At 35.8% G+C, this 14,906-nt stretch overlaps 1 protein-coding gene across 2 annotated transcripts in view; it reads left to right on the top strand.

Annotated features, from left to right (window-relative positions):
• Window positions 1-14,906, top strand: part of ACTR2 (actin related protein 2) — a 36,123-nt gene that overhangs the window by 8,636 nt on the left and 12,581 nt on the right. Inside the window, exons 3-7 of one of the 2 annotated variants that reach the window (XM_036872964.1) lie at window positions 535-549; window positions 4,001-4,216; window positions 8,354-8,426; window positions 11,582-11,718; window positions 13,059-13,208. In XM_036872964.1, the coding sequence (XP_036728859.1) occupies window positions 535-549; window positions 4,001-4,216; window positions 8,354-8,426; window positions 11,582-11,718; window positions 13,059-13,208 (591 nt within the window). The remainder of the gene's footprint in view (window positions 1-534; window positions 550-4,000; window positions 4,217-8,353; window positions 8,427-11,581; window positions 11,719-13,058; window positions 13,209-14,906) is intronic. The other variant, XM_036872965.1, reaches the window with a different exon arrangement.

The following is a 14,906-nucleotide window of genomic DNA, read 5'->3' as shown; positions in this document are numbered from 1 at the left end:
GCTCACTTCTGTTCAATCTGCTTAATCTTTTAAGTCTTTCAAGTTAATTTGTTCTTCCAGTAGAAAACAGTGAAAGAAAACAGACCTGTGTCAAATTTAACTTGACTACTAGAGCTTGGAAAGTCAGCTCTAAATACCCTTTACCTACTCAGCTAGACCTTTTCTGCTATTTATTGTCCATAATTAAGGTTCTTAAATTCAGTAATGAATTAAAGAAATTTGACTTTTTTGGAATTCCTATGCCTAGTGGATTGATTTATACTTTTTGTGTCTTGTTAGCTAAAATGTGGTAGACTAAAAACTGGAAATTTAAATTGTTTAATGAGTTTATTTTCATTCAGGAGTAATAACTGTCCATGCTAATTCAGCCCTAATTTTTAACTCCGTAAACTGTAGTAGTACTGCATCTGACCTCGACCTAATTTGTCTCTATTGCTTGTATGTTTAAAAATTTCAGTGAGGATTTTATTTAGGCCTTTTCTGACTCTTACTTCTACCTTCTCTCTCTTCACCTTTCTTGACCTGTTGAAGTAGAATAACAAAAAGATGGTAAGTGAGGTTACACACATGCTCTCTGTTTGTTTTCCACTTTTGCTTGGTGGGACAGTAGTTGTTGTTTTGTGTCCCTTTGGTATTGGGGAGGGGGGTAATTCCATATTTTAATTTTTAAGTACTTTGATTTTTAACCTTTTTCATTGCCTCAATTTGGTAGCAACTAATTAAGTCCTATACTTTCCTGATTGCATACAATGGACCAAATCAGAACTAATTACTAACATAGTTTTGAATTGTTTTCCTTGTGTTTTTTGTAGATGAATGTTACGATTAAAATGGAATGTGGTGTGCATTATATTAGAAACCAAGTGGCTTTATTTAGGATATGTGTGATCCAGAAAATTGGGGTGAAGTTGTTGCATTTGGATAAATCCACTTTATTGACCGTTTAAACTGAACACTGCCTGTCATAGCCTCTATATATATGTGTATATATTTGCATCCAGTACAGTATCATATGTGTATTTAATAAACTGAGTAAAATTTTAATGTGCAAATGAACTATAAACAGTAAAGGGGGAGAAAAAGAGATTGACTTGTTTCCTATATTATCCTTATCGATGAGCAGATTTTGCATTATCTGAGTATAAATAAGAAAAAGGTGGAAGTCTTGTAAGACTTCCGCATAGACAATAGATTCTTCCTCTAAATAAATACCATTGTGTGGCACCTTTTTCTTTTGAACTAGAACTAGGCGCATCCCAGGCAATTGACTCTTTTATCATATTTTTCTGTGATAGTCAAAGTGCTTTCTGTAGTAGATATTTTCAAGTTTGTTTGTTTTTAATATTATTTGTAAGCAGCTTTGACAGAGATTAATATCAGGCCTTTCTAGTGATATGTATTTTAACTAGTAACAGTAACTTTGTGAAGTTTTCTTTTGAATAAACAAAAGCATTTAAAAGTGGAAATTCCTACATTTATCCTAAATAAAAGGTCGTGCATTTGTCTTAAAATCTGAAGGAGATTAAGAAAAAAGTGTACTTGTAGAGAACAGTGTAGGCTTAATTAAATGTTTTTTATGAAATTTTGTTCTAGGAATTTAATTGTGGTTTTAAAGTATATTTGCTCTACTTTTAATTTGAGGTGACATTGTTCAGAATGATTCTTGGCAAATCTCATCTACACTGCCTGCTTTTCATAAAATATAAATGCCTTTAAAACGGCATCTCAGACAGTTACCGTAATTTTTCATTCTTTCAGGTAATAGGTGATGGTTTAGGCTTGAGGTCCAATGATGAGGTGGGTGGTAAAAAACTAAGGCCTGATCTGATGGCTTATAATTTTGGTCTTGGAGATGCGGGCAAGTTACATAAAGCTTTTAGCATTTTGGGGTTTTGGAAGTTAAAACGTTCTAAGGAAAACTATATGTTTTAGGATTTTTTGAAATAAAATTTTAGATATGGATACATTTTTAAATTAGGTAGCTTGAGTTAGTCAAGACTATTTGCACTAATTTGATAAGTTAATACTCGTTTTCTTCCATTTTAAATGTCCTCTTTGTTCAGAGGGATGGTAGGATACTCAATGCCAGATGTTTTTTTCAGTTAATTATTTATGGTATGTGTGCCCTAGAAGTAGATCCATGACACTTTTATTTTGAGTTGGCATTAGATCAGACATATGTAAGCGCCTATTCTTGCATGGAATAAAAACTAAACAGTCTGATGAAATCAGACCAGACTTACACGAAATTTGTTGAAATGTAGTTGTGAATATATATCGATGATATAAACCATCTAATTATCTGATCTATTATTACCTTGTGTAACACAAAGAAAGATATATTCTAGAAGAAAGTAACAAAATTGTATATTAAGTTATATTGATGACCAAAAGTAATATATGTACTTGGAGGTATAAATTCCTCCCCCTAACATTTTATTAAGAAGTGTTTAGAATACACGGCAAAGTTGAAGGAATTTTGCAGTGAAACCCATACATCCATCACCTAGATTCTGATATTAATGTTTACTATACTGATATATCACATATCTATCCATTTATCCATCCGTCAGTCCATCAGTGTATCTTGTCTTTTGATGTATTTGAAATTATCAGTATACTTCTCCATAAGTAATTCAACAAATGCATGTCAGTTACTAGAGTTCACAAATACAGATTTTTAGTTTTGCGTTTTCCTATCAGATGATTCTAAATAGTTAATATTTAAGCAATTTGAGTGTTAAGTTATGGTAAATTAACTTTATACAAAATTAGTTGCAACAGAAAAGTTTTAGTGAACATTTCTAGCATGTTCTTTAACTTTGTTTTTCCTTTTTGTTGTTGCTTTCAGTGGATTTTCCAGAAAATCTGTTTTTTTTTTTTTTTTTTATTGTTGTTGTTTTTAGAGTCTTCACCCTTGTTTATCTCTTCTCTTTTTTTTTAATTGTTATTTTTAAAAGTTTTAAAGTCATATATGTATTTAAACCTTTGTTTTAAAATATCTTAAGGTCTTATAGCAAATAGTAGCTATTTCTGATACTAGGGTTTTTTTTTTAATTGAATTCATCAGTATATGTAGAAATCAAGATTATTTAGTATTTTGACTAGCCGATTTCTAAAATAAGTTTAAATTCTGGGACATCATTAGCCTTATTATACACACAAAATTTGACTTTTGAAATGTGGGTCATCTTAAATATGCTGTCATTGGATACAAGACTTGTGAGTATTCTGCTTCGTGTATAATAGCATAGTTTTCCAGTATTATACTTTAAGATTGAAGATGTTGCTCATGAGATAATTTTAAAGAAGAATTGCTTCTCTTTGTCTTAATTTTTTGTATCTCTACAAATTATCATTCATCTTGGTGAGGCATATATTGAAACTTAATTTCAATTCTAATTGAGGCATATATAGGTAGAAGTTTGTGAAATTTACAAGTTATGTGGTGCATATGTCCATTCTTATAGTGTAATAAAAAATCCTTTTATTTTTTGCATCTCATTATGCTTTATAGTACTTACACTTATCATTTGGATATTTAGTACAAAGCAATGTGCTGCATGCATTGAGCATTTTTCTACCAGTTTTTTTTTTTTTTCCCTGATGTGCTATCTCACATATCACAGGCCTTATTTTTTGAACATTTGAGCAAAAGAAACAGATGAAACCTCATACAAAACCCTCCAAAATATGAAAATGTGGGGTTTATTTGTGCTAATGCTCTTCTTTTGGAAACATATGTATTAAAGGTAAGGTCAATTTATTGATTTAAATCACGTTGTACATAAAAATTTATTATTCATGATTAAGATTTGCAAGGCATTGTTCACGAAAGAAAAGATCTTTTTAACTTGTGGAATGAAGAACTTTGTCTGAAAGTGCCAGAAAGATTAAAATTAATTATTCCCAAGTTTTCCAAAATATTATGGGAGGATAATTTTCTGAAGGTATTTTATACAAAAATTTGGTCTAAAGCTTTGATATTATAATTTTCTAGGATCTTATGGTTGGTGATGAGGCAAGTGAATTACGCTCAATGTTAGAAGTTAATTACCCAATGGAAAATGGCATAGTACGAAATTGGGATGACATGAAACACCTGTGGGACTATACATTTGGACCAGAGAAACTTAACATAGATACCAGGAATTGTAAAATCTTGCTCACAGAACCTCCTATGAACCCAACCAAAAACAGAGAGAAGATTGTAGAGGTAAGTTTTTAGATGGGTTGCGCATATATGTGTTTCTGTGATGTGATGTTAAAGCACATGTTTTTTCTTTTATCTTACCGTTGTCCTTAAGAATAAAGGGAATAAGAATAATTGTTATTTTCTCCCAGATCCTATTTATTGAGCACCTAACTATGTTAGTCATTACTTATAAGTAGAATATACCAGTAAACAAAGCGAAGTCCTGCTGCCGTGGAGTTTATCCTCTAGCAGGGGAAAACAGACCAAAAGAGCAAAAAGTGAGTTAATTGAATGGTTTGTTAGAAGATAATAGATGCTGAAGGGAAAAAAAGAGTAGGTTAAGGGGAATGGGGAATGTAGGGAGGCTGCGTTTTTCATAGAATGTGGTAGTATGTGTCTGTGAGAAGGTGATATATTTTTTTTTTTTTTAAATTTTATTTATTTATTTATGGCTGTGTTGGGTCTTCGTTTCTGTGCGAGGGCTTTCTCTAGTTGCGGCAAGTGGGGGCCACTCTTCATCGCGGTGCGCGGGCCTCTCACTATCGCGGCCTCTCTTGTTGCGGAGCACAGGCTCCAGATGCGCAGGCTCAGCAATTGTGGCTCACGGGCCCAGTTGCTCCGCGGCATGTGGGATCTTCCTGGGCCAGGGCTCGAACCCGTGTCCCCTGCATTGGCAGGCAGATTCTCAACCACTGCGCCACCAGGGAAGCCCGAGAAGGTGATATTTAAACAAAGGGAGTTAGCCAGAATATATTTGGGAAGAGCATTCCAGGCAAAGGGAGTAGCCAGTGTAAAGGTCTTGAAATGGGAGCAAGCCCGGCATATTAGAGAGTCAGCAAGGAAGCCAGTGTGGGAGAGCAACAGGAGACAAGGTGGGAGAAGTAATGGGGCAATCTAGGGCCGTGTAGGCTCTAATAGGGAATTAGATTTAAACTCCAAGTGAAATGTAGAGCTATTACAAGGAAGGGACATGCTCAGATTTAGGTTCCTGTGGCTGCTGTGTTGAATGTAGATAGAACATAAGGAGGCAAGGGTACAAGAGAGACCAGTTTGGAGACTTTTTCAATTACCTAAGCACAAGATAATGATGGTTAGGATTAGGGGTAGTAGCAGAGAAGGTAATGAGAAGTGACCAGATTGTGGCTCTGTTTTGAAGGTAGGGCCAAAATATATTCTGATTTCTTAGATGTGGGTAATAGAGGGATAACTGCAAAGATTTCGCTTGAGTAACTGGAGGATGGGGAAAGACTGAGTAGAACAGGATTTGGGAGGGAAATGGATCAGGAGCTCAGTTTTGGACATATTAGGTCTTCATTAGACATCCAAGCAAAAATGTCGAGTAGATGGTTATTAAGATCAAGTTCAGGAGGGAAGTCTGGGACTGGAGATAAAAACTTGGTAGAGTCATGAGGATATAGATAATATGGTTCACCAAAGAAGTGATAGTAGACAGAGGTGAGAAAGCTAAGGGCCAGGGAGATAGGGGAGAGCTGGGAATGGAGGTTGAAACGGCTAATGAGGTAGGCAGTTACAGAGAGCAAAGTCTACATTCTTAATAGTGTAGATAGGTAACTTTTCAAGGTTGTCTCTCATTTTGTTATATATGAGATAGAAACTTATAATTGCTTTGTATTTTAGTAGCTTTCCAGATACTACTTAATGTAAATATCTTGTTTTACTCAGTGGCTATGTTTAGATGTTGATGGAAATTTTGGAAGAGATTTAGAATTTTTATATTAAGTGTTTTCAAATTTTGAGATCATGGTTTTAGCTACAGAATCCATATCATTTCTTATGGTTCATATTTTATTACTTTTTTCCCCAGCCACCCCTAAAACTATGAAAGATGGGCTTTATTGTATTAGCTCATATTTTAATTGCATTTTACACTTTCTGAATGGTTTACAATCACTAATACTTTGTGATGGATAAGTAGTCGTTTGTAATTGCTATTTATTTTTAGCAGCTCATTACAAAATCAGAGTGCAGAGATATTTTTGCATTAAATCAAAAGGTTACTACACAAGGAAACCTCTTTTGGAAAGTAACACAATACCAGAATGAAAACCAAGTTTTCTTTCAAATGAAAAGTTAGGGAGATGACAGGTATAGTGTCATCCACTAACTAGCTATTTGACTAGGACACATATTTTTTTAATCTGCAAAAATGACAAGAATTAGTCTTACTGCACTCTAAGGTCTCATCTTTAGTTTAATGCTCTTTTTTACTCACGAGTGCAAATTTGGCTATGACTGATAATGCCCTACTTTAATCTCATCCAGAAAGTTGTATTAGAACTACAAATACTTTTTTTTTTTTTTTTAAAGAATACAACCCATTCTTTTTTTTTTTTTTTTTTTTATTTATTTATTTATTTTATTTTTTTTTTATTTTTGGCTGTGTTGGGTCTTCGGTTCATGCGAGGGCTTTCTCTAGTTGAGGCAAGTGGGGGCCACTCTTCATCGCGGTGCGGGGACCGCTCTTCATCGCGGTGCGCGGGCCTTTCACTATCGCGGCCCCTCCCGTTGTGGGGCACAGGCTCCAGACGCGCAGGCTCAGCAGTTGTGGCTCACGGGCCCAGCCGCTCCGTGGCATGTGGGATCTTCCCAGACCAGGGCTCGAACCCGTGTCCCCTGCATTAGCAGGCAGATTCTCAACCACTGCGCCACCAGGGAAGCCCAAGAACTACAAATACTTTTTAATGATCTTGTAAGTAAAAACAAATTCTAACAGACTGTCAAGTTGATAAATGCAAATACAGTTGACCCTTGAACAACGCAGGGTTAGGGGTGCCAACCCCCCTCGGTCAAACATTTGTGTATAACTTTACATTTGGCCCTTTTTATTCCAGTTCTGCATCACTGGATTTAGCCAGTCTCGGATCATGTAGTGGTATAGTATTTATTTACTGAAAAAAACCTGCAATTAAGTGGACCTGCGCAGTTCAAACCTGTGTTTCCAAGGGTCAACTGTATAGCATTACTCTTCCATTTTCATCCCTGTGGTGGGGGAATAAAGGATGATGGAGTAGAATACTACTTAGAATATCTAGTTGCTTAATTGATGAGTATGTGTTTCAGAGATGTAAAATTTATTTATGTGTGTATGTATTTTAGAGTTTTTTATTTTTTTAATTGAATTTTATTGAAGTATAGTTAATTTACAATGTTGTGTTAGTTTCAGGTGTACAGCACAGTGATTCAGTTTTGTTGGTTTTGTTTTTGTTTTTGGCTGCGCCACGCTGTATGTGGGATCTTAGTTCCCTGACCAGAGATCGAACCTGTGCTCCCTGCAGTGGAAGCACGGAGTCCTAACCGCTGGACCGCAGGGAATTCCCCAGAGTTGTAAAATTTAAATTCTATATAATTCTTATTGTGGTCAGTTGTTAAGTTTCTAAATATGAGATATTCATAGCGGTAGTCAGCACTGCCAGTCAAGGAATGCTCGGTGTAGATGACAGAGAAAATCCTATAGGATGTTCCCATCCAACCTGCACTACAGAGAATGCGCGTGGTTGTGAGCAGAGAGGGCGTGAGGGAACTCCTCCCTGCAGTGTACCTTGGCAGAGAGTGGAACGCAGCCTTGGCTCCAGTGGGGAGGGCAGGCTCAGCTGCTGAGCATTCAGGATCTGCCAGCATTCAGGAGTTACTGTGTTTATTTTTGTTTTCCTGCCCTACTGTTTTATTACCTTTTTTTTTTTTTTTAACTGCTGGAGGTAGAGCCACAATCTTTCTTGGCCCAGCTTGAGGGAGAGGGATGCGAAGGTAAGCAGTTAAGCAATTTCTATAGTTTGTCTTTAAATTAAAAGATATTTCCTTTAAGGGACATCAGTTGAGAAGAGAGGCTTGTTCAAAAGCAGAATGCTTTCTTTCACTCTAATTAGCCATTAACTAAAACACTCCGAAATCTTTGCTTTGTAGCACTTATGAAATGCTTGGGGACTTAGTGTGTGTTCAGAAATCTGTCCCCAAAATTGGAGCTCTGTGACAGCAGGACTTCAGTAGAGGCAAAAAGAGCTAAAGAGAATGGAGGATTCTTTTGGGTTCTTTGATTCTATTTTGGATAGCTAATCCACTCTGACCATCAAGAAACCTTATACATACTTATTATGTTAATTTCTAAATACTAATTTTTTCCCTTTCCTTTTGCATTTTCAGGTAATGTTTGAAACTTACCAGTTTTCTGGAGTGTATGTAGCCATCCAAGCAGTTTTGACTTTGTATGCTCAAGGTAGGTGAAGCTTAACTTTTAGTATAATCAGTTCAGCAAATATTTATTAAATATGTTTGATGTCAGAGGAGTTCGATTTTTCGGTAAGTTGTAAGTCCCAGAAGAGCACAGTATTTATGTATTTATATTTATTCAGATATTTTAAATATTTATTCACATATTTCCACAATTTCTAAAATTTGTCAAATAAAATATACACATTTTTATTTTCTTTACTAAACAATGAAAGACTTAGGTTAAAAGAAACTTCTCAATTTTTTTAAAAGTAGAAGGTTCCCTCTTTTAGGCTATTTAAAATAAAAAATGTTTTATAAAGTGGAGAATGAAAATGGAATTTGTCCTCAGAATTGGCAGTTAAAAAAAAAATAGAGCCAAAAAGGTTAGTATAAATCATGTTTGTCAAATACATAATAGATTAAATACAAAGGAAAGGGCAGACATTTGAGAGTGCCTTCCTAACTTTTGAGGTGGATTTAATGGAGGGGAACTACTGTGTTTTCTTGGTACTGCCGTTAGTAACTGCCTTGCTGTCCATTGGGAATAAAATAGTAGCCATGTAGGGAGAACTCTTTATATCCTGATGGTCTTCTCGAGAACTTAAGGGGCCATCAGATATGTGCTACAGAGTTTGTTAGGCACTTAAAATGTAAACATACCTCAAGGACTTAGAATCTAATGGGGAAAAGATACAGAAATTGATTCAGCATGTCAGAGAAGATTTCTGAAGGAGGTGACAACTAAGTCTCAAGCCTTAGTACTTAAGCAGTGTGTGACAATACAGTTGACCCTTGAACAATGCTGGTTTGAACTGCATGAGTCCACTTATACATGGATATTTTTTAATAGTAAATACTACAGTACATGGTCCGTGGTTGGTTGAATCTGGGGATGTAGAGGAACCATGGATGCAGAGGGCCAATTATAAGTTATATGCAGGTTAACCCCCGTGTTGTTCAGGGGTCAGTTGTACTTGGGAAACAAACTAATATTGTCGTGATCCATCTGATTCTACACATGCATGAGTAAAAATCACTTTTCAAAATACATACTGGGTTTTTAAACTGTCTTTACTACTACATATAGATACTAAGAAAGTACTTGGGGAGAATTAAATTTTTAAAGAGGCTTTATTCATTCACCAAGTGTAGCAGGTGCCTCGCTTTCTGTTTAGTGCAGAGGATGTGGCAGTGAGTAAAGTAAGCTCCTCCGTAAGCTCCGTGTGGTCTCCTTTTCCTTAAGGCAGTTACAGCCCAGCTGTGAGTAGTTAGTGCTTGTGTGCATCTGGGTAATTTTGTTTCATTTTTTTTTTTAAAAAGTAAATTTCAGAAATTATTTTAGAAAATACTTTGGAAAAATAGATATTAAAAATGTTGCATCTAAGCTTTGAAATAGGTGATAATAGTTCCATTTAGGGGGTGGGGGTGGGACACTTCTGCTGAAATGAATTTTTGTTTTAATTGTATTTGAATGAAATTTACCTTAACAGATTTTTCTAGCAGTATTCATAAATTTATTTCTGTCCAAGGAGAAGATACCCTCTTTTAATTCCTGATATTTAGCTATTTTTGTTTAACTGTTGAATTCTTAATTTTGAGAAGTGATAGTCCAGTAATACTAATCAAAAGAACTCTAAGCTGTGGAAAAATTCTCCTTCTTAAACAAGGGTGGCTAGTGCAACTAGTTAAACCAAGAAAAGTAAGAAGCAGCGTTCGGAGCCAGGGAAGGTTTTTGAATAAGAGGGAGGTGACACAGTGATTCAGGAAAGTATGTTTGACTGCATTTTGCAGACAGGATTGAGGGGAATAACGAATCATGGAGTCTGGGCTGGAGGTTAAAGTGGTCAGGGAAGGTATAAATGGAAATGTAAGAACTAGATTGAGCTTTAAAGAATCCTTAGGAATTGAAGTGGAAAGAATGAATAATCCAGTGACAGAAGGGTGTGGCACTGGAATCCGGTCAAATACATAAGGGAAAGGCCAGTATGTAACCTAGTGGGAGTGTAGAAAATAAGGTGAGGTTGGATGGGAAGGTCTATTTGGAAAATAAAATATGTAAATTGCTGCTTTAGTTGATATTACTGGGAGTATTTTTGAATTAATGATATTGTGGATTCTTCTTTTTTACAATAGAAAGTCTCTTGTTTAAAAGAATGCAACCTTAAGAGGCAGTGTATGATTTTTATGAAACTTAAAAAATCAGTCAAGGAAAAACAGATGATATCAACTTCAGTAGGAGGTGGTTTGAATAAACGTATTCCAAGATAAATCAGTTACTTACTTAGTGCATAATAAGAAAGAGGGAGAGTGCCTACTCAGGGATGGGACAATGATAAAAGAATGCTTGAGCAAATTGTAGATAATGCATATTCTGGTTAAAATTTTTTTTGTTGTTAAAAATATTATTAGACTATTAAAAACCACTAGAAAACATGAGTCAGAAAAAGTTTTGTTTTGTTTTTCCTGAATTAACCCTGACACAAAAGGTGAAACAGTAATTTGCAGCCATTTATAGTTTTAAATAGCACATACGAGAAACAAGGCAGCTTCTTTGCTGTTTTTTATTAAAAGGTTTAACTGACATTGTCTTTTTGGTTTCTGGTGAATAATTGAAATGATCCTTCGGCTAGTCAAGATGAATTGCTCTCAGATTTCTAGCTATCTAATATCAACACATTTTCCAAACAACACAGTTTTTCATATGACAAAAATAATAATAAAGAACTAGATTATTTCAACAGGTTCACTATCAACTTGTGTAATATTTACCTTTCACAATGGTTTTCGTAAAAGTTATCCATGATGCTCTCGAAAATTTTACTTTAAGGGAATTCATGGATCCAGATTAAGTTGGAAGGAAAAATAAAGACCATGTTGTATTTTTCAGTCCTAGGTCTGAAAAATAGTCCTAGGGCTATCTCCTGGGGTAGCCCATGATTAGACTAAAAGTCTCACAGGAGGCATGTGAGAGAACACTGACTTCAGTGTCTGTGTATTCGAAGTAAGCTGCAAAATAAGCAAATAATAAAGAAATGCTGGCTTTTAGACCGTTCTGGTTGGTGACGTTTCTAGTTTGGCTTCTTTACTAATATTTGAAATTTGCTGGCTTTGATTTTTCTGATTTGGCTTTTTATTTACAACCTCATGGTTCTTCCACAGGTTTATTAACTGGAGTAGTGGTGGACTCTGGAGATGGTGTGACTCACATTTGCCCAGTGTATGAAGGCTTTTCTCTCCCTCACCTTACCAGGAGACTGGATATTGCTGGGAGGGATATTACCAGATATCTTATCAAGGTAAGCAAAAAAAAAAAAGTATCATAGAATTGGATTTTGTAGTTTGTGTGTACCAACTTAACACAAAATTGAATGTATCATCTCAGGATTCCAGCTAATCTGCACCACCAGAGAAGTGGCCCAGTTCATTGTTCATATAAAATCCATTTGCGATTCACACACGTGACCTCTTGTATACTAATGAGAGTTCATCATTACATAATTATATTTACTATTCCCAAGGAATGGGTAGAGAGGTATTTCAAAGATGGAAGAAGATTCTGAAACTTCCTTGAACAACTTAGGCAACCTTTCTGCCATAAAACCTTCCTTTGAACAGGTGTATGATAAAGTGTACTTGTGAATATAATTAGTTATAATTTTCTTTAAAACATTGCTGGATAAAGTATATAAGGCCACTATTTGGAGGCATGTGGGTTTTTTGTAATGTGGAAAAAAAAGGTTTAGAATGTTGTCTGTACCAGAATTCTGTAGTTAGTGTATTCTCTCCAGGTCAGTGGCTCTCAGTCAGGGATGATGCTACCCCCCAGGGACACTTTGCAGTGTCTGGAGACATTTTTTGGCTGTTACAGCTTTGCAGGAAGGCTGCTAAACATCCTACAATGAACAGAGCATCCCCTGCAACTAAGAATTGTAAGGTCCAATATGTCATTGGTGCTGCTGTGAAGAGACTGTTCTAGGATGAAATCTGTGCAATAAATTAGGTTGCATTAAGTCTTCACCTTGACATTGGGCTCCTTTAATCTCATTTAAAGTAATAATAAGATTGTTAATGAGAATTATAATACTCTCATTCTAAGCCAAAATTCTATTCAAAGGAGACTACCAAAGGAGTGCCCAAGGGATTTCTTTTGAACGTAAGCACAAAGATAAGGGGATTTGTCTTCTTAAGTTTTTATATGAAAACGTTGTTTATGATGCGTATTATGTGGGTTTTTTTTTTTTTAACAAATGCTATTGCCCATCTAATATGTGTCAGACATAATAGAAGTTAGGGATAAAACTTCGTTAAGACCTGGGGTATTTCATGAGTATGGCATTGATTGAGCAAATTGCAGAATTACAGGAGTCCAGTGTAAAATATTATTTATTAATAGATATTTTGCTCATTTTGGCCATTTATTATTCATGAACTGTTAATTCTGCCTCTCTGTGAAACTGAAATATAAATCCTTTTATGGCAAGTAATATTCCCATTTCTGAAATACTCAGTAAGAGCAAAGGCTCCACTGTCCATTGCATTTGGTATTGATGTGACATATTTAGAGAGCATTAATCGCTTTTGCAGAGTTGAACTCATTCAGATTACTTGTGGATTTACTGCTATTTTTTTGTACCAGCTGCTTCTGTTGCGGGGCTACGCCTTCAACCATTCTGCTGATTTTGAAACGGTTCGCATGATTAAAGAAAAATTGTGTTATGTGGGGTATAATATTGAGCAAGAGCAGAAACTGGCCTTAGAAACCACAGTACTAGTTGAATCTTACACAGTAAGTATTTCCAGTGTATAATATATGTGTGGTTTTACAACTTTGACTATTGGTGTGTGCTTAAGGAGGTTTTCTTGGAATCCAGTATTTTTGGTTTGGGTTGTTATGTATATGTGTGATCTTTAATGTCTTTCTACATTATGATTCTATGATTTAATTATTTTAGGACACCGTATAACATGAAATAAGGCAAGAATCATGTATTGCTTTTCTACTTTAGGATGCAGTTAGATGTGAGATATTATTTTGAGATTCTAGTACCTGGAGTAGCATTTTTCAGCGTGGGTTTCACGTAATGTTATTTCTGTGAGATGTTAATAGGTATTTCACAAAAATTAAAATGGGGGCTACATTTTCAGGTAAGTTTGGGAGAGAGTTGATTTCACTTTATTAAAGGACTTCTCAGAGCCTTTGATATGCTGATTTGTACATGACTGCAGTATTCCTCAGCATTTCATGGGGCTGGTGTTCTAAGATACTTTGGGAAGTGGTCATCCTATAGGATGGCTTTTATAATTCAGTAGGTGGCAGTCTTCCTGACTTAGTATTTTCTTAATGAGATGTTCAAAACAAATGTTAACTTGAAATTGAAACTAATGAGACTTAGAACCTAGTTATAGTTTACACTTAGGGGAGTTGATCCTCCCTGAATTTTTAATATATTGCTATCTTTAAGTCTGTCATTCATCTGGGTATAAAGTACTTCCATATTGCATCTTTGATCAATGCATCTGGAGGCATTTTTTTGGTTGTTACAGCTTTGCAGGAAGGCTGTTAAACATCCTACAATGAACAGGGCATCCCAAGCAACTAAGAATTGTAATGTCCAATATGTCATTGGTGCTGCTAGGATCTAGTAGTTATTAAAATGAAATTGAGTGATAGGCAATAAAAGCAAGTATTCTTTTTTTTTTTTAATATAGTATGTAGCTTTTTTTTTTTAAATTTTATTTATTTATTTATGGCTGTGTTGGGTCTTCGTTTCTTGTGTGAGGGCTTTCTCTAGTTGCCCCTGTATGCATGTATTCAATTAAAACATCAGAGTCTTAACTGAGAAAGATAATTTCATCACTGTTCCCAGCTTTCCTTTTTTTTTTTTTTTTTTTTAAATTTTATTTATTTCTTTATTTATTTATGGCTGTGTTGGGTCTTCGTTTCTGTGCGAGGGCTTTCTCTAGTTGCGGCAAGTGGGGGCCACTCTTCATCGCGGTGCGTGGGCCTCATTATTGCGGCCTCTCTTGTTGCGGAGCACAGGCTCCAGACGCGCAGGCTCAGTAATTGTGGCTCACAGGCCCAGCTGCTCTGCGGCATGTGGGATCTTCCCAGACCAGGGCTCGAACCCGTGTCCCCTGCATTGGCAGGCAGATTCTCAACCACTGCGCCACCAGGGAAGCCCCAAAGCAAGTATTCTTAAACCATTTGATTCATGTAAACTCAACCTATCACAAATATGTACATAATAGTCATTTAAAAAATAATTATAGGGACTTCCCTGGTGGTCCAGCAGTTAAGACTCCGTGCTTCCATATGGATGGCTAGTGGGAAGCAGCCTCATAGCACAGGGAGATCAGCTTGATGCTTTGTGATGACCTAGAGGGGTGGGATAGGGAGGGTGGGAGGGAGGATCAAGAGGGAGGGGATATGGGGATATATGTATACATATAGCTGATTCACTTCATTATACAGCAGAAACTAACA

This window comes from Balaenoptera musculus, chromosome 13 (genome assembly GCF_009873245.2).
Source record: "Balaenoptera musculus isolate JJ_BM4_2016_0621 chromosome 13, mBalMus1.pri.v3, whole genome shotgun sequence".
NCBI lineage: Eukaryota > Metazoa > Chordata > Mammalia > Artiodactyla > Balaenopteridae > Balaenoptera > Balaenoptera musculus.
The sequence above is the reverse complement of the archived record's forward strand: the minus strand, read 5'-3'. Positions and strand labels throughout refer to the sequence as shown.